The sequence below is a fragment of the Ctenopharyngodon idella genome, chromosome 3 (assembly GCF_019924925.1).
Source record: "Ctenopharyngodon idella isolate HZGC_01 chromosome 3, HZGC01, whole genome shotgun sequence".
Lineage (NCBI taxonomy): Eukaryota > Metazoa > Chordata > Actinopteri > Cypriniformes > Xenocyprididae > Ctenopharyngodon > Ctenopharyngodon idella.
The window spans coordinates 42548545-42569659 of NC_067222.1; the positions used below are offsets into that span (position 1 = coordinate 42548545).

The 21115-nt window shown below is 36.9% G+C and overlaps 1 protein-coding gene across 1 annotated transcript; it reads left to right on the plus strand.

Annotated features, from left to right (window-relative positions):
- Positions 1-6562: 6562 nt before the first annotated feature.
- On the plus strand, positions 6563-19147 carry cacng4b (calcium channel, voltage-dependent, gamma subunit 4b). The gene is made up of 4 exons (XM_051888705.1): positions 6563-7081; positions 14165-14248; positions 14374-14514; positions 16337-19147. The coding sequence occupies exons 1-4, from the start codon at positions 6859-6861 to the stop codon at positions 16855-16857; spliced, it is 969 nt and encodes a 322-aa protein (XP_051744665.1). The 5' UTR covers positions 6563-6858; the 3' UTR covers positions 16858-19147.
- The last annotated feature ends 1968 nt before the right edge of the window (positions 19148-21115 follow it).

The following is a 21115-nucleotide window of genomic DNA, read 5'->3' on the forward strand; positions in this document are numbered from 1 at the left end:
TTCGCGTCAATGGAAAGCATATATACACTGTCTGAATTGTTCCCTATCCTCTATATAGTGCACTATGTGCTATTCACCATGTAGGAGTAAATGTATGAACAAATGACCGATTTCAGACGCAAGCTTCAGTGTCTGTAGGAGGGGGCGGGACTTCAGATTCTAGAGAGAAGGAATATTCATATTTGATGAGAAGCTGAAGTGCGATGTGTATGCGAACATACAAGCTTATTCATAACATTAAGGCTAACATATTCATACTAAAAGCTATTTGGGCTCATTTTGGACACTCATTGCATTAGATAAAAATATTAAGACAAGTGGCATAATTTGTTTGCAAAAGTATTTGGGCTCATTTTGGACACTCATTGCATTAGATAAAAATATTAAGACAAGTGGCATAATTTGTTTGCAGATAACATTTCGGCAATGCAATGACATTCAATAAATGTGGCTTTGATGTGCAAACACTTTATATTTAAACTACCGTTCAAAATTTTGAGATTAAAGGTATGTTTACACTACAACGATTTAATAAAAACGGAAACACATAGAAAACAACTTTAAAAGTGTAATAATTTTTCACAATATTACTGCTTTTACTGTATTTTTGATCAAATAAATGCAGTCTTGGTGAGCATGAGAGACTTCTTTCAAAGACATTAAAAATAATCTTACAACCCCAAACAAAGTTCTATCCTTCATACACAGGTCAAGGTGGAATATGCGCAGAACCTTCTTTCAGCAAGTGTTTTCTTAAGATAGTGCTATATAAAGGTCAGAGTGCTGACCAGCCTCAGTGCGGCCTCTTCTATCAAAGCATCATGCTCAACCTGCAGTTTTAATTGGTGTTAACATCACATTTTCAGGCTTATTTCACACCCACCGCTCTTCGGTTACCACAGTTGCATGCTGGCAACATCATCTCAAGTGCTTTCATTTACACGGCATACATCAGTATATAGTTGTGAAGACACATGGGATTTGTCTGCGGCTATGTTGTTCAGGCAGTGACATATCAGAAGTTGTGTTGTCACTCATCTATTCATTTAAAGGATTCTTACTATTGTTTATACTTGGGTTAGGGTTATTTTTCAAAACCCCACCTCAAAGTATTAAACTACAATGTGTAACTCATCCCACACCGTTTGTGATACCTCAAATCATGAACATGTTAGAACATGTAGACAGTTAGGTTAAGGTTAAATGTTAGGGTTATGGTAGAATAGTTCTACTAATACTAATTCTACTAATAGGGTTATTTTGACATGTAGTTGCAAAGTTACTTATAGTAAGTAGAATGTCTAAAGTGGACCATTGAAATAAAGTGTTACCAAATATTTCCATATTTGGTAACACTTTATTCTGTTGTTTTAACCCAGTGATTAGCCTGTCTCCCTGGCTACCACCCAGATCACCTTCGCAAAAAAACATACAGTTTTGTATGGGCTCATAATATTATATTATATTATATTATATTATATTATATTATATTATATTAATCAATTTTCTAAAACACTTGTCCTATGTAAGTTTGCAGTGATGCTGGTGCCAATTATATCATATTAATTCTATTCTATTCTATTCTATTCTATTCTATTCTATTCTATTCTCCATCAATTTTCCAAACCGCCTGTCCCATGTACCCACATACAGGGATGCTGGAGCCTATTATATCATATTATTTCTATTCTATTCTATTCTATTCTATTCTATTCTATTCTATTCTACTCTATTCTACTCTATTCTGTTATGTTCTATTCTATTCTTCATCCATTTTACAAACTGTTTGTTCTATGTAAGGTTGCAGAGATTCTGGAACCTATTCTATTCCTTTTCCAAACTGCTTGTCCTATGTAAGTTTGCAGTGATGCTGGAGCCTATTATTTCATATTAATTCTCTTCTCTTCTCTTCTCTTCTCTTCTCTTCTCTTCTCTTCTTCATCCATTTTCTAAACTGCCTGTCCTATGTAGGTTTGCTGGGAAGCTGGAGCCTATTCTATTCTATTCTATTCTATTCTTCATCCATTTTCCAAACTGTTTGTTCTATGTAAGGTTGCAGAGATGCTGGAACCTTCTCTATTCTATTCTATTCTATTCTATTCTATTCCAAACTGCTTGTCCTATGTAAGTTTGCAGTGATGCTGGAGCCTATTATTTCATATTAATTCTATTCTATTCTATTCTATTCTTCATTTTCCAAACTGCCTATCCTATGTAGGTTTGCAGGGATGCTGGAGCTTATTCTATTCTATTCTATTCTATTCTATTCTTTTCTATTCTATTCTATTCTTCGTCCATTTTCTAAACCACTGCTCCTATGTAAAGTTGCAGAGATGCTGGAGCCTATTATTCTATTCTATTCTATTCTATTCTATTCTATTCTATTCTATTCTATTCTATTCTTTATTTTCCAAACTGCCTGTCCTATGTAGGTTTGCAGGGATGCTGGAGCTTATTCTATTCTATTCTATTCTTCATCCATTTTCTTAACCACTTCTCCAATGTAAAGTTGCAGAGATGCTGGAGCCTATTATTCTATTCTATTCTATTCATTCTATTCTATTCTTCATCCATTTTCCAAACTGCTTGTTCTATGTAAGGTTGCAGAGATGCTGGAACCTATTCTATTCTATTCTATTCTATTCTTCATCCATTTTCCAAACAGCTTGTTCTATGTAAGGTTGCAGACATGCTGGAACCGATTCTATTCTATTCTGTTCTGTTCTATTCTATTCTATTCTATTCTATTCTATTCTATTCTATTCTATTTCAAACTGCTTGTCCTATGTACGTTTGCAGGGATGCTGGAGCATATTATATTATATTATATTATATTATATTATATTATATATTCCAGATATTACAGAATTGATTAGATAGTGAAATGGAAATTTACTGTAGGCTAAAACAATATTTTTGTCATTCGAAATATGACGACTAAATCAAAAGTCAAAAATATGCAAAGTGTAGAAAAAGTCATTGATAATCAGAAACATAATGTAAACCTATTTTTAATGTATTTTTCTCTCTGAACAGAGTGTAGGGCAGCAGCTAGCTGTGAATAGATCCTTTCCATTTGCTTCCTATTGATGAAGGCCTGTGTTCATCTCGACCGACCCAATCAGTGCGTCTCCAGTCAGCGCGCTCTGAGTGCTCCAGCCTGATTCCAGCCACATTCTCCATCGATCCACCGGGCTGATCACACACTCATCTGGGGGTCCGGCTCATTTTCTCCCCCTCCACCATACTTATTAGACTATAAATATCAAAGATAGACTACAGTCTCATATGGTAACAGCACAGCCGCACCTCTGTGTCTATATTATGATGGGTTCCCTGAGAAACATTCATATTGCTAATGGATTTAATGGCTTCCATGTTCAATAGTGCAATTTTTGTGTAAAATGTGTTAAGCTAACAAACAACCGGTTGCTGTCGTAATGTCTGTTTCTCAGGAGAGTCTGATTAATCGTTTTGCTCTGAGGGTCTGGCTGGACTAGATTGAAGGAGAACAGATTTATCAGGTACTTGACACAAAGTCAGTAAACAATCGCTTTTTAATGTCTCTCAATAAGGATCTATTCAGAATCAGAAGATTCAGAGGACTGTTTCATAAAAGCATGTTGCTTTGCTGGACAAATGATGGCTGCTTGGAAGGATGTTATTATTGGTTTACTTCTCTAATGTTATGCCACTAATCAAATAAGTACCCTGGTGTTTTCTTTGTTTTTTTTAAATATGTACTATGGAATTCTTGGAAATACATTAGATAATCACGTAAATAGCTTGATTCATAAATATAGTACGCATTGAGTACCCCAGTTTCTATCAAAGTACATGGCTTTTAAAGGTATTTTGGACGTACCTTCAATCTGTATACTGATATTGCAATGCTTCATATTCCAGTATTGTTTTCCTCTATGTGGTTTACATAAATATTTAAGATGAATAAATAAATATTGGTTATAGAAGGTGCACAATTATAATAAATAATCAAAATGAAATAAAAGTGTGTGATCTAGGGCACAATATTTTATACACAAACATGATAAAATCCTGTTGCTTGAAGTGTCCATCTGATAACAATGTGAAAACATCCGTTCCCTTATTAGTAGACAGTATGTAAATTATTGTGCTTTATTGATCATGTAATATAGTTTTAGTTCTGTAATCAGTAGCACATTTCAGAAATAATCTACCCAACACTGTGTAAAAGCACTAGATATTTGTATCTGTGTCTGATGTGTGTTTTTTTTAATCACCATAGTTACTGTACTTGTAATGATGAAATCATCCATCCATCAATTTTCCAAACCGCTTGTCTTATGCAGGGTCGTGGGTGATGAAAAAATTTATGGTAAAACCTTCTTTGCCATATTTTGCAACTCATTAAGGTTAGTTAATATAATATATTATTATTAGTTAATATTATTACTATAGTTGCATTTATAATAAATGCATTAAATCATTTCTGTAATAAAAACTCCTTTGGCAAATTTCAAGATTAGTTCATATTTATATAAATGGATTTCTTTCCTATTATACCATATTAATTCTATTCTGTTCTATTCTATTTTTCATACATTTTTCAAACGGCTTGCCCTATGTAAGATTGCAGAGAGGCTGGAACCTATTCTATTCTAATCTGCTTTGTTCTATTCTATTCTATTCTATTCTATTCTATTCTATTCTCCATCAATTTTCCAAACCACTTGTTCTATGTAACGTTGCAGAGATGCTGGAGCCTATTATTCTATTCTATTCTATTCTATTCTATTCTATTCTATTCTATTCTATTCTCTATTTTCCAAATAATTTGTTCTATGTAAGGTTGAAGAGATGCTGGAGCCTTCTATTCTATTCTATTCTATTCTATTCTATTCTATTCTATTCTATTCTATTCATTTTCTAAACCACTTGTTCTATGTAAGGTTGCAGAGATGCTGGAGCCTGTTATTCTATTCTATTCTATTCTATTCTATTCTATTCTATTCTGTTCTATTCTCCATTTTACAAATCATTTGTTCTATGTAAGGTTGAAGAGATGCTGGAGTCTTCTATTCTATTCTATTCTATTCTATTCTATTCATTTTCTAAACCACTTGTTCTATGTAAGGTTGCAGAGATGCTGGAGCTTATTCTATTCTATTCTATTCTATTCTATTCTATTCTATTCTATTCTCCATTTTCCAAACCATTTGTTCTATGTAAGGTTGCAGAGATGCTGGAGCCTGTTATTCTATTCTATTCTATTCTATTCTATTCTATTCTATTCTCCATTTTCCAAACCATTCGTTCTATGTAAGGTTGAAGAGATGATGGAGCCTTCTATTCTATTCTATTCTATTCTATTCTATTCTATTCTATTCATTTTCTAAACCACTTGTTCTATGTAAGGTTGCAAAGATGCTGGAGCCTGTTATTCTATTCTATTCTATTCTATTCTCATTTTCCAAACCATTTGTTCTATGTAAGGTTTCAGATATGCTGGAGCCTGTTATTCTATTCTATTCTATTCTATTCTATTCTATTCTATTCTATTCTCCATTTTCCAAACCATTTGTTCTATGTAAGGTTGAAGAGATGCTGGAGCCTTCTATTCTATTCTATTCTATTCTATTCTATTCTATTCTATTCATTTTCTAAACCACTTGTTCTATGTAAGGTTGCAGAGATGCTGGAGCTTGTTATTCTATTCTATTCTATTCTATTCTATTCTATTCTATTCTATTCTCCATTTTCCAAACCCTTTGTTCTATGTTAGGTTGCAGAGATGCTGGAGCCTGTTATTCTATTCTATTCTATTCTATTCTATTCTATTCTATTCTAACCCTAACCCTATTCTATTCTATCCAAACAACTTATCCCATGTAAGTTTGAAGGGATGCTTCTATTCTATTCTATTCTATTCTATTCTCCATCCATTTTTCAAACCTCTGGTACTATGTAAGGTTGCAGAGATGCTAGACCCTGTTATTCGATTATTGTATAAATATTATATTTTATTCTAGAAATGATTTAATATAGAATAGAACCTAATAGATCTATTTTATCTGGGAGGTGTTATTTATTTCCAAAATTGTTTCTACATGTTAAAAATATTAAGAACACAAGTTTTCATTAAAAAACAAACAAACAAACAACAACAACAAAACTATGAGATTATATTTCATGTAAACTATTTTGAACAGGTGGTTTTTAGCTGGAACTCTGCACTGACGAATCAGAGGCCAAGACCAGAACTTTCTGTTTTATAAATCTAATTTTACTGACTCAAAGTTTTCTCAATTCAGCTCTTTGTCCAAAATTTGTGAAGAAATATGATGAAATTATCCCCCGTGAAAAAATAGGCTATATTCGTAGGCTAATTCGTTTCAATCTATTTATTTTAAGTCACAAAAGCATCAAATCTGTACTTTATGTATCTGACTCCTTCTTTACTCAGTTTTATACTCGTTTACTGCAGCGTTTAAGCATTAAAACATCATCATGATCATGAAGAGATGTGAGAGCATCATCTTATTCTTCAGGCCATGTGTGTTTCTCATTGGTTAGTGTGACTGAAGGTGTGGTTTGAAGATCGCAATCCCAAATCAAAGCCATCTGAGTTTGGAAAAGAGGGATTTGATTATAGGAAATGGACAAGGTGATGATCAAAACTCTTAAGTAAAGCCTAGAAAGCAAATACGAAGTGTGAGCTCAGAGCTGCTCACTATTTCAACAGCAACATGTGGAGGAGACGCGCTCAAGTTTCCTGATCACACAGAACAAAGCAGCGCGAGCGCGAGCCAAAACATGACGCGCGCCCGTGTTTGAACAATGTGTGGATTATTACCGTTGCTGTTATTATGAGTGGCCATGGCGTGGTGTGACCGTGGGATTCAGATGCTACTGGCCACCGTCGGGGCTTTTGTGGCGTTTAGTTTGATGAGCATCGCGATCGGGACCGACTACTGGCTTTATTCTCGGGCATATATCTGTAACGCCACCAACATCAGCACGGACGACACGCAGGCGCAACCCAAGAAGGTCCGCGGAGATCTCACGCACTCCGGGCTCTGGAGGATCTGCTGCATAGAGGGTACCATGTGCTTCACATCCTTTCTTAGACTTGAGTTTTAAAAAAGAGAAAACTAAGTTCATTGTTCTGCCTTTGTCTTCAGACAACCAAGTCTTGCTTTTAGGAGGCTTTTGTTCTTTATCTCCATCCAAGTCAACTCAAAACAACATATTGGTTTCTTACAGTCAGATGCTTAGTTTGTGTTTGACGATGCCATTTAGTTTAAAGGGTTAGTTCACCCAAAAATTAAATTTCTGTCATTAATTACTCTCCCTCATGTCGTTCCAAACCTGTAAGACCTTCGTTCATCTTTGGAACACAAATTAAGATATTTTTAATGAAATCTGAGCGCTTTCTGTGACTGACCCTCCATTGACAGCTACGCAACTACCACTTTCAAGCCCCAGAAACATAGTAAAGACATCATTAAAGCAATCCATGTGACTCCAGTGGTTTAAATTCAAATTTTGGAAGTGACACAAATGCTTTGTTTGTGGCAAAAAACACAATACCACTTTATTTAGAAAATATCTCCAATGCGCGTTCACGACGCATGCGTGTTGTGTTGACGCGAGAGCAGACGTTGTTGGAAATTAATATTTTGAAAATAAATTGTTTTTTTGCGCAAACAAAGCACTCACGCCCCTTCATTAAATTGAGGTTAAACCACAGGAGCCACATGGATTACTTTAATGATGTCTTTACTACTTTTCTGGGGCTTGAAAGTGGTAGTTGCGTAGACTGTCAATGGAGGGACAGAAATCTCTCAGATTTAATTTAAAAGATCTTCATTTGTGTTCTGAAGATGAACAAAAGTCTTACGGGTTTGAAAAAACATGAGGGAGAGTAATTAATGATAGAATTTTAATTTTTGGGTGAACTAACCCTTTAAATGTGTGCAACCAGTATGCGAAAGGAGTCTAACCTACCTAGAGACGCTCAAGTTAACCAACATCTCTATTTTTTCCTTTATAAACAGGCCTTTAGAAAAGAAACGTCACAAGTGTGAGCTCTATTGGCATTCTGAGTCTAGAGTTTCTCATCTGTGCTCAGATTTGTCAGGATACCAAAATCTGAGCTCAAATATTTCTCATCAAATAAATCCAAGATCAAATTTTTTATAGATAACAGTATGTCGGTTGTTTGACGATTGTCTCATTAAACGCCCCCCATTTTTAGGAGACATATCTGAGACAAAGTTGCTATCTAAATGAAAGCGCTTATAGCCTTCCATCCACAGGATCTGTCAACAACTCATCCAGACTCATTCACTGGGGTTGGATCTCTCTCAAGTTAGCATAAGTTGACGCTCACTTGGAAGGGACTGAAAATGCTCCCCCGTTTCTCTCTGTTGACACCAGCGGGTTTCTTGAATGGACAGGAAGGCGTAATCAGTCCAGAGATTCTCCTCATAAACCTCTTCCTTCATTCATGTCTTTCTTGCATTTGATGCTGTTGCTTGGAAACAATATGTCTGAAATCACTATGGTAACGTGGCCAATGTTTAAAAATAGATGAATCTGTTGCTTCTTATGATTGTCCATAGAAAAGAAAAAGACAGACAGACATGAGAGACAGACAGACATATGGTTATTAACATGTATATATATAATTTCGTGCTAGGTTTTTCCCACAACATATGCAATTTTGGCAGAGCTTTGACTCAGACAGCCAGACTGATTACGTCATACAAGCGTTCAGGCTAAACAAGGACATCATAGGTGATGAACAGTGATAACTTCATGCTTATCTTTTTCAAAAAGTCTAATGATAATGTTGCCAGGCTTCATATTAAGAGCAGAACTCATACTGACTAAAGAAAATCAGTTTGTCTTTCAGGAAATTAGTTGACACCAGTGATTAACCACTACCTACTTAGTGTATTGTCATTTTATAGTATAAAAATATTTGAGTTTTCCAACATTGAAAGAAGAAACTTCTTCAGATCTATGTAGAAAATGCTGCTGATATTCGGCGTCAGCAGGGCATAGGTCACGATTTATATTTATATCCTTATTTCAGTAAAACTGATCAAATTGTGTTTGGCCTAGCAAGCATAATGCAGTTGTTACTCCATTATTTCCCTGAAATGTTTGTAATGTACTGTAATTAAAATCTAATTAAAAGAATTAATAAAAAATAAAGTAAAATAAATTACTTTTAAATTAACCATGTATTAACCATGTATAAAAGTATAATTCGAAATAAAATAAAAAGGTTTAATAAAATAAAATAAAATAAAATAAACACATGAACTGTGCCATACAAAAAGTAAAATAAAAATAATAAAATAAAAAAATTATCTTGCGGTTTATTAAAAGTTTAATAAAATAAAATAAACACCTAAACTGTGCCATAAAAAAAAAAAAATTATCGTGAGGTTTATTAAAAGTTTAATAAAATAAAATAAGCATTTGAACTGTGCCATAAAAAATAAAAATAAAATAAAATAAAAATTACCTTGAGCTTTATTGTGCCATAAAAAAATAAATAAAATAAAAATAAAAAAATAAAAAAGTTTAATTAAATAAAATAAGCACACACTTGAACTGTGCCATAAAAATAAAATAAAATAAAATAAAATAAATATCTTTAGGTTTATTAAAGTTTATTAAAATAAACACCTGAACTGTGCCATAAAAATAAAATAAAAATAAAAAAATAAAAAAGTTTAATTAAATAAAATAAGCACACATGTGAACTGTGCCATAAAAATAAAATAAAATAAATATATTTAGGTTTATTAAAGTTTATTAAAATAAACACCTGAACTGTGTCATAAAAAATAAAATAAAAATAAAATAAATAAAGTAAAACATAAAATAAAATAAAATAAAATAAAAAATGATCTTGGGGTTTATTAAAGTTTAATAAAATAAAATAAGCACTTGAACTGTGCCATAAAAATAGTAAAATAAAATAAAATAAAAAATCTATACCTTGAGTCCTGAGTATAGTTAACTGACTATGGTTATGATTCTTTTGTTTGTGAGATTAGGGGGTATTGGAAGGGAAGATCTGTCACTTTTGCCATTCCCAGCATGCACAATAGATCTGTAATTAAATGCAGCGGCTGAAAGGCCACGGAGTCTCTAATTAGCCACTGGGTTTGACTTCCGCCATGATCCACACTGAATAACGCAGTCATGACGAGCTGTGAGCACGTGCCAGGTGCGGGACCATTTACCTTTCCTGCGTAAACCTCAAAATAATGGTGCTTGCCAAGAGATATGTCATACAAATACAGTCATTCCTTTTGCCTTTAATACTTTTGTGTATTGTATAATCTGGAGTAAAGATAATTAATTTTTTTTAAATCGATTTTATTTGAGACTAAATGTCCGTAATTTGAGATATGATATCCGTAGCATAACCGAGTTACATACCAAAGTTTAATACTCAGGGTTAGTACTTTGTTCAACTCCTTAATGGTAAGTATGAGCAACAATAATACTCATACTTGCCTTAGCAAACACTACTAATAAAGACGACACAGTATACCACCAAGGCATTCTCCATATCGATAGATTTGAGATGACAAATAAGCCGAGCCAAAGAAAAGCACACTGCCCCCCTAGCACGCAAAGCAGTGATTGGTTTCACTCCTCGACAAGGCGAGCGATTGGCTGTCTTGCGTCGATTCACAATTATGACAAAACGCTGGAGGCAGCTGAAGACGTGGAATGTGGCAGCTGTTTCCTCGCCATGCGGGATGTGCCCAGTGGGGATGTGGGTTTGTAAGGCAGGAGGGGGCTTTTGGCATGGGGGAGAGTAGCGTGTTGCTGTCTGCTGTATTAAACCACAATGAAGATGTCAAAGGCATCCTTGGAGACATTATGGAAATCAGATTGTTGGATCAGACCTGAGGTTGCCATGGAGAAGACATGCTCAGCGATGAGCATTGTTACCTCCAGGCAGGCCGCAGGGACCAAGCGCTTGTTTTCTCCTCTCTCGCTCTCCCTCGCCGATGTGCCTCCGTGTCAGTCAAGCGAGGTTCCTTATTTTGTCTTTATGAGGCTGGATACACTTCAGTCACTGGGCCAATAACTACAACCTATAAATCAACAGCTTGAGCTGCTCTTTACATAAGATCGTATGGCTCACCACACTTACTGTACACAGTGAGAGAAGTTTTAGTGTACAAGCCTGTATAGAGGTACGGTGGGGTCTGAAAGTTGGTGAACACATTGGAAAATGTCAGATTTTTTAAATTAAACCTGGAAATAAACATTAAGGATTTTGAAGAATGAAAAAGGATGATGTACACTGAAGACATATCTCAGATTTGGCACTATTTCAAGGTCACTAATCAAATAAGCAAATTTGTGGCATTAAGCTTTTAAACTGTACAAAAGGTCAGATTTTCTTGCTCTCTTTGAAGCACCAAATGCTCTTTGGATGCTGGAGAACATGTTCATCAGGTTTTGCTCATGTCGGCTCAAGTGCAAATTCCAAATACTTTTATTGTAAAGACAATTTTCCAATTTAATGTTAAATTACAAAAATATGGCTTAAGATGTTCATGAGAGCTATTTAAAGCCTTGCAATCAAATAAATTGTGGAAAATACATTGAAAGTAGAGATATTATGAGAGAAAATTTTATGACTAAAATCGATTAATCACATCTAACATAAAAGTTTGTGTTTACATAATATATATATATATATATATTTGAAACCTGAAACATTATGCCACATATATTGCCTATAACAGTTGCAAAAAAATAATACCCAAACTGAAATAACAACTGAAATAATTATATGAATGAAAGTTATACTGTAACAATGGTACTCTGTCAAAAATATCAGAATAATCTTTAGAATAAATCTTGTTCCTGGGTCATGACCTATGCTTGGAACTCATTGAGACAAAAACTGTGTAATAATATTCATCAACAATAGGATACTGTCCAATAACTGAACCTGAGGAGGTACAGATATAGAAATGATTACCAATAATATCAATCAATACTATTATGACAGATAACTGATATGATTAGATATATATATCTGTTTTTTTGTCTGTTGAAAAAATTAATGCATTTTAATATTTGATATTCTTTTCATTGTACGTCCTATATGTGGTGTGTATGTGTGTGTGTATTATATATATTATATCAGGTTTTTTATTTTTTACAGTGGTCTCTTTTTTCTTTTTCTTTTTTCCTTTTTTTTTTTTTACAATGACTAGACTAGAAAACATGCTCCACTTCTCAGACCTATTTAATGCTAATTAATTTGCTCCTTTTTTAACACTAGACCCAATTAATGGCATGCTGGGCCACACAAAAGCTGTGTCACAGGGAGTAGACAGAGAGACAGACAGACAGAGAGAGGGATTTATGATGATCTCCTCGCTTAAAGTGCCCTTATTTTGCTTTTACAAATATTGCCTTTCATGCAGTGTGTAATATAGCTGTTTGTGAATGTAAGAGGTCTGCAAAGTTGTAAAGATCACAGTGCACGACAAAAAGTTATTGTCTCCTAAAAGAATTTGATTCTGAACTGCCGAAAGAAGTCGTCAGTAATTCCAATCTCACTTTCTGTTACAAACCTACGTAGGTTTGAAACATATTTGCATAATGCCAGCCTATGGTCTTCATTGGCTGCCTGCAAATGTCTACTTTGACCCTCAAACACTGTAATTGTAGCTGAAACTGGAAGAGTTTGGTTTGTGTTGTCAACATGTTGAGAAGATGCTGTTTTCTTCACTGCGAAAGCAAATCCACTTTGCATGCACTTCCAAACAAACTCGAATTGATACAGTAAAACTGACAACATCATTACGGTTCATATAACTGTGATACAAACATCCCGAGCTGAAATTCAGAATGGCCGTTTGGTTTCCGACATGCACTGTAAACAGTAGACCAACAGACTGGGTTATCTGACCAATCAGAGCAGAGTAGACCAATCAAAACAGACTGAGTTATCTGACCAATCAGAGCAGAGTAGACCAATCACAACAGACTGAGCCATCTGACCAATCAGAGCAGAGTAGATCAATCACAACAGACTGGGTCATCTGACCAATCAGAGCAGAGTAGATCAATCACAACAGACTGGGTCATCTGACCAATCAGAGCAGAGTAGATCAATCACAACAGACTGAATCATCTGACCAATCAGAGCAGAGTAGATCAATCACAACAGACTGGGCCATCTGACCAATCAAGGCAGAGTCGTCTCTCAGAAAGGAGGGGTTTAGAGAGACTGGATCCTTTATCAAACTGTTTCAGACACTATGAAGCTGCAATGTCTAATCCACTGACTTTGTGTGCTTTTAAAAAAAGAGGTGATTCTGCAATGTACTGTATATTATGAAAAAATATTTTTTTACCTATTGCAGGTGACTCCAAACCAACATTAGGAACCTTTAATATAGCATAATCTGTTGACATCACCTAGGCCACGTGGGCTATTAGTTAATATTTTTCCATCTTCTTTACCATTCAGATACCATTCACTCATCAGAACCAAAATACCAGTAATCTCAGTGATATCACTCATCTGAAATTCCCTTTAAAACGCTATGTCGCTTTCTTCATTCAGCCGGATGAGAAGTGCTTTAGTTTTACTATCTGTCCGATTCGACAATGTTTTGATTTCTGAGTGACAGGCGTAAGGGGATGATCACATAGAATGCATGATGTTTTTTAAAAACACGAGACACCACAATATATCCAACTGCAGAGCTGCAGTGCTGATGAATTGAAAACAAGGGTCTCAAGACCTGTTTAAAAAATGTGGTGCTCATGCGTGAAATGCTGAAAAATATAGCTAGCCAATATCCTCAAAATTACACTATAGACGAACTGCATTTACATCCTAAACACTGTATTTGTCGGCATTTAAAATGGAATTAAAGCTGTCAAATACAGCATCTAGACCTCATACATGCTCTTACTGGAAATCATATACTTTAATTGTATTCAGTTGTTTCCTTCAAAACAGAACAAATTGCTACAGTATCATATGCAGGATGTATTTTTTATTTTTTAATTGTTACTTTTTGTTACTTTGTTACACAAATTTTGCTTGGTGATTTGCATATATTTGCATGCCCTCACAACTCTAATCTTGACCGGTTTTATATTTTTGTAGGTCTCAACAAAGGAAGTTGTTACCGAATCAATCATTTCCCAGATGATAATGATTATGATACAGACAGCTCTGAGTATCTCTTACGTGAGTGACATTCTTTTCAGGAATATTACAGTGTTGCTGTCTATATCTCAATGTTGAAATTCTTATCATGCACTTTTTGATATCTTTCTCAAGTTAAAGCTGTGTGTTTGTGTGTGCATGTACAGGTATTGTGCGTGCCTCCAGTGTGTTCCCCATCCTCAGTACCATTCTGCTGATGCTGGGAGGGCTGTGTGTTGGGGTGGGACGCATCTACAGCAAGTGGAACAACATATTACTCTGCGCAGGGATACTGTTTGTGGCAGCAGGTAAACCTCACTAACATGCACACAGGGCCTTTCAATTCACTATAGACACTTTTAGCACCATTACTAAACACAAATTGTTCACTGAATATAATTGTAATGTAATATAGGTCAAGATCCATGCTCTGATACTCCAACTTATCCCTGCTTTTACTGGCAGGTTCACTGGAACTGAGGGGGCAACAACTCCTCCATTTTTTTAGCTGTTACTTAACTGAATTTAGTGGGTTGATATAGCTTCTACTAAAAGTGCCTTCCTTGTATAGTTTCATCACCTGATAGACGATGAAAAGACTCTTTATCTAAACAGTAAAAGATTGTGTAAATAAAAAGATTGTGTAAAAGCAACGCTAGGGTGGATAGGGTTAACTTGCAGCATAGTGTGTCTTGGCAGGTCTGCATTAGCCACCGTTGCTAATTACCACAATACATCAGCGTGTCTACCATATTGTAAAGGTCAAGATCGACACATAAACCAAGGAGGTTTATAATACCTGGAGAAAGCTATTTGAGAAAGCATTCCCATTCATCTCAGCAGTTTTTTAGCCAGATGGTGAAGTTACAACATCTACCAGCAGGGGCTAATTAGACCATGCTAATGTAACGGAGGATAGCTAAGAAGAGCTGTTTGTTAGCGTGCCCACCACCCACCACTATGATTGATGCTGGTTCAAATCCCACTCAGAGTGATGCAATGTTAGTTACAACGATGCCGTGACCCAGATGGGAGTGATGTTTACGGGGGTGAGTGTAACGGAGGCCATATAGTAAGAGCTGTGCAAGTAAACCTCACTTGCCTGGCCCCAAGAGGCACACTAGAGGCTGCGGTCTTTAGTGTCCTTGTTAGCGTACCCACCACAAATTATGGTTGACGCTGGTTCAAATCCCGCTCAGAGTGGTGCAAGTAGGAGCTGGGAATTATGCATTTCGGACTGGGAATTGTGCATTTCTACGGCACCACTATCAACGCCTAAATGAATCTACTGCAGTCAGGTGGTACAGTGGCCACGTGGTACACTCCCAGAATAAAACCTGTAATTACAAGCTCTACAAGGGCGTGGACGCTTTTTACGAGCCAGAATCCCGTAGTTACAGTAATTATGATATGGCGTGAACGCACCTTTACATTGGTGCCGTGACCCGGATGGGAGTGAGATTTAGGGGTGAGGGCAACGAAGGAAAGCTAGTAAGAGATGTGTAGGTAAGCCTCACTTCCCTGGCCTCAAGAGGTGCACAAGCCACTTTTACACAGAGGCTAGATCCTTGTTGGTTGACGCTGGTTTGAATCCCACTCGAGCGGTTCGAGTAGGACCAGGGGTACACCAGGGGTAGCCCACCCTGCCTCTGGAGAGCTTCCTTCTGGCTGAGTTGAGCGCCAATGCTAATCATACACACCTGAACCAGCTTATCGTGGTGATCAGGATTACTTGAAAATTACAGTCAGGTGTGCTGGATCAGGGTTGGCTACCCCTGAGTTACACTAACCTGCCAAGCCTTGCCCCCTTGACATAAACACATGCAGTTGATTAGATATTTGCAGTCTGCAGCAAGTTATCCCATTTTGTCTAGAGTCTATGCCATCAGTTTGTACAACCGTAAGCTGCACAACGTTGTGGCATTTTTGTCAGTGATATTACAGTAGGATGAGTAGTGATTACTTCTGAGGAGCTCAACCTGTAGGGTTAACCTTTCAAATATGGTGGTGCTGTTGACGTATCCCAGTCAGCCGAATGTAACATCTTAAGTTAAAAAAGTCATAAATATGTTATATTACTTTTAAAGGCATTTCTCTTACGCTTTCCTGGCTCTCTTTTGTGTCTGGCAGGTTTGAGCAACATCATCGGTATAATTGTCTACATCTCCAGCAACGCCGGTGACCCCAGTGACAAACGTGACGAAGACAAGAAGAACCAGTATAACTACGGTTGGTCATTCTACTTTGGAGCGCTCTCTTTCATTGTGGCCGAGGCAGTGGCTGTTCTGGCTGTCAATATCTACATTGAGACGAACAAAGAAGTACGGTTCAAAGCACGCCGTGAGTTCATCAAGTCTACCTCGTCCTCTTCGCCGTATTCCCGCATACCCAGCTTTCGCTACCGTCGACGGCACTCGCGCTCCAGCTCTCGCTCCACGGAAGCATCCCGTGAGGCATCACCCGTGGGCATGAAGATGATGAGCTCGGCTCCCATAGGAGAGATCAACATGTACACATTGACAAGAGATCCCCTCAAATCAGGGACGGACAGCTCCTACAGCCCTGACCACGATTCTGGATTCCTCCAAGTGCACAACTGCTTTCCCAAAGACCTTAATGATGGTATCAACAGGAGGACAACACCTGTATGAGGGCACACATTGGAACGGAAGAGATCAAGTTAAGGCCATACTGAATGGATAGCCAGCGGGGCCTCAGTGGCCTGTGGCGGGTGCCAGAGGAAGCAAAACTCATTGATGAAGCCAGTAGACCAATGACGTCTGTTATCGGTGAAGGAGAAGCACTGTGTTAAGAAGAAAAGATTTGATCTCGGCATTCAACAATCATCGCGAACACGCTAATTTGTTTTTCTTGTTGTGTTGCTTCTCACATATAAACAATAACTCTCAGAGAGACCTATCTCTCATCAAAGGGCAAGACACGCAAATGTAAAATGGATGATCTTTTGACAATATGGCGCAGTGCTTCAGATATTACCTTCGTGTAAGCCAGTCCTTTCCCTTGGTTGAGAGTAAATACAGTGCCATACTCTCAATGTTTACCAATATGATAATGACTCTCACAGTATGAGATGGTGCTAATGTAGACTCACAGTTGAAGCCTTCCCATTATTATGTGTTCAGTACAGACCCAAGTTGAATAATGAATGCCCTTGTTTGTGTCATATGTCTGTAGCCACAGTTGTCTAGCCCTATTCAGTGTGCTTATCATCTTGGCAGTGTCAACTGCTCAACTACTCTGGAGCTACTTTGTAACAGTGAAAAACTGTATTCCTGTTATTTATTTTTTTGCTGTACAACTAGAAATATCAGTTGAAATAATCACTGGAATTACTAAATGAGCGTTGGAATTTAGATTTATATCTACTAATTGTGTATAACTCCCCTGCTGAAAAGACCAGCTTGGATTTTCATAATGTTCTGACTGGTTTGTGCTGGTTGGGTGCTTTCCTATTTGGTTTAAAAGCTTAGTCATGATGTTAATCAGCAAAAATATTGCTGGTTAAAGTAAGCATGAAATGGCATTTTCAACCCATTATACTGTCATCATGTAACATATTTCTGAGTGAAATATAGGGCTGGACTTGATGTTATCCATTGGGAACTGATTGGATTCTGAAAAGTGGACGGAGCATGAGTAGAGCCAGACTAGTGGGTGAAACTTACATGACTTTGATGACATCAGCCAAAATGAAAAATGGTTTCAGCTGCATTTTTGAAAGATTACAAAGACTATGAAGGATTATAAAGACATTTTTTGAGTCAATCAGAATAATGCACAATAAGACCCAGGGATGTGCTTAGCACCAGCATCCAAAACATATGATGGTGACCAGCTCTGATGATCTTTTCTGCAGGGAAGTATAGCAGTATTCAACAGGCCTCAAGTTTTATACATCACTTTGAATTCTGACTGCCATTGATGGTCAATAAGAGTCAGTAGTTAACCAGACTCATTGCTTTCCATTGTGATTCAGTCAAATAGTGAAGTAATTCTTCAGCCTTCATCTCCATCGAGGGGTTTCACCTCTACTTAAATGCTTGGTCTTTGCCTGAATGTGGGTTAAACATAGCCACTCCTTCTCGTGATGGCTGTGCCGTGTCTGAATGGGGCACCTTTGGGGATCTGACATTGAGTCCGCTGATAAAAGGAGTATTGAGAAATGTCAGACATACAGAAATGAAAGACAAGTTTTGAGCCGGTCAGCCCTGAGAAGCATCTCAGCGACTGCTGATAAGTATCTAGGGCAGAGCAGTATGAAAGACATCAGTGTGGCCAGTCCAGCCCTTTAGAAGACCATTCGAAGTGTCTTAGCCTCACCAGAGCCTTATGCCTGGATTTCTCTTTGAGCTGACAATATAACCTCATCTCTCTTCTTTGTTACTGCTGGTTTTTCTCTCCCATCTCGCGTCCTTAGTGAAGAGTCAATCGCTTTTTCCCACTAAGGTCCCAGAAGACTGCATTATCCGTGTGAGTGGTCAAATCCATGTTGCTAAAAGTGTTTCCTCACAAAAGGAGAGGTCGCAAAAAGATGTAAATATCTGGTAGGTGTTTCACTAAATTGAAGCATTTACAGCTACCTTTTCTTAGTAAAGCCATTTTGACACAAGCTTTTGAGCCATAGCTCTTTGTAGAATGGTGTATGGTGGGTAGATGTAAATGTTTGCATGTTTTCCTCTAATCCACTGACTTTGTGTGCTTTTAACAGTATTATTAACAGGATGACTTCAGGATGCCTCACTGCCAAGCATCACTCACTATAAATACCAGTAATGTTCTCTCTGTTCATCGAGGAAGGCATTTTGTCCTTCTGGTTTTCTTGATTTGCTAATGTTGTTCTCAGTATTTCTCTGTATCACGGACAAAGCTGGCATATCGTTGCTCACATTATAAATAAATTAAATTGAGGTACGGTGTCTTGCTCATGCATATTTGCTTTGTTATGTGACTGTTGTGTTTTGAAACAGGAATAGGAATTATTCTGATCTTAAAAATAAAACAGCCCAGCAGCAGTCTGTATTTGCAAAATTAAGAACATTATACGAAAGACATTTGTTGCTTTAAAGTACATCTAAAGCCTGACATATTTTGAAGGTTAGAAAGATCATGTGACTTGAATACGAGCTTCAGCCCTGCCTAACATGAATTAAAAGGATAGTTCACCCAAAATACAAAGTTCTCTCATGAAACTCTAGATGGCGCAGGCTAATAGGCCCTTAACTCAATCTGCTTGCAGTCACATCATTCTCTATAGGGTGCAGCTGATTGGTTCCTGCTGTATCAGTAGCCAATGAGCTTGCTGCTCAACCTTCAAATACTTGGTCAAGCATTTGCGTATCAGTTTGCAGCGTGCTTTCAGAAACCCTCCACCTTCCCCAGCTCCACCTGTATAGATCTGCTTCGGGTAATTCATGTAGGCTATATTGTACAGCAGCAGCAGCAGCAAAAACAGCAGTAGCATAGCAGATCTATTCCACCAAGATCAAACATATCAACATTGTCATATCCATTACCAAAGCTAAACACTCAGAGAGTTGTCATGACAGAAATGTAATTCTGCATTATTTATTATATTTACCTTAATGTCGTTCCAAATCCATTGAGTCACTTGACAACTGAATCAGTCCAATGAATGAATCATCAGTTTTTGTTAATTTTTTTGTGAACTGGATCAACCGATTTACTGAACAAAAGAACGATTTGTTCACAAATCAGACATCATTTTAGAGCTTGACAGCCCCAGTCCTCATTCGCTTTCATCGTATTGAAAAAAGCGGGCAGGATATTTCTTTAAAAAATGCACATTTTGAGTTCCACAGGTTTGAATATCAGTCACACAGGTTTGCAACGACACGATCGAGGGTGAGTAAATGATTATATCTTATTAGGGTAAATGTGCTGTTCCTCCTCTATGAATAATGCTGAAATACTTGGAGGATGAAACAAAATGAGGAACATCATGTTAATGTAAAAACAGGCCAGAATGTCAAGCATTTTGAACATTTTCTGATACAATCCAGTGACATTAGCTTCCTGTCTCTGAACTGTTTTGACATGTAAAATAAATGAAGATTTTCTTTTGTATAAATAGTGAGTCTGGCCTTCCAGTGACATGTATGAATGGCTTGAATGGATGGTAAGTGAATTGTGAATTCCTCTTTCCTCTCCAGCAAGGGCATATATGCTAAAGACTTGGAGAAGATACATTTTTAAAAAAGGAAAGAGAAGAGCACCACTTTAATAGAATGTGAGGAGCATCAAGTATTTGCATAACATTGATAATTAGTGGGGTTTTGCTTACTACCACTATCACAATTGCTTATATTTAGGATTAAGGATTTAAACAACCCACTAACCATAAGTATTAAACTTTAATGTGTAAATATTCCCTTCCTGCACCATTTATGCTATAAAACAAATAATACAGTATCATGTGGCATGTTAAAGAGAGGTGTGCTTGTGTTTCTGGTTAGACTATCAATGTGAATTGCTGTTTACATCCATAATTGATATATTTTAGAGTGAAACAGTATGTTCAGTGATAAGAAATGTAGGGTGGGACTTGATTAGGTCCATCTAGAATTGATGCAATAGTGAACCGCTTTTCCACCGTTGGGCCAAAACGTTTTTGTTGCTTAACCGTTCCATTCCGTGCCAATCTGGCCCAGATGGTAAGTGTTCTGTGCTGAGAATTCCAAACTGAGTACGGTTTGTGATCATGCTGTGCTGAACCGAACTCAAGTGGAAATATAACTTGAACCGTTCTGTACTGTTTGGCTTGATGGTGGAAAAGAAAATAAGTTGTTTCAGAGTTTTATTTAACATCAAGTAGTCACACAACATTGATAATTAGTGGTGTTTTGCTTAGACAAGTACTACTATTACAAT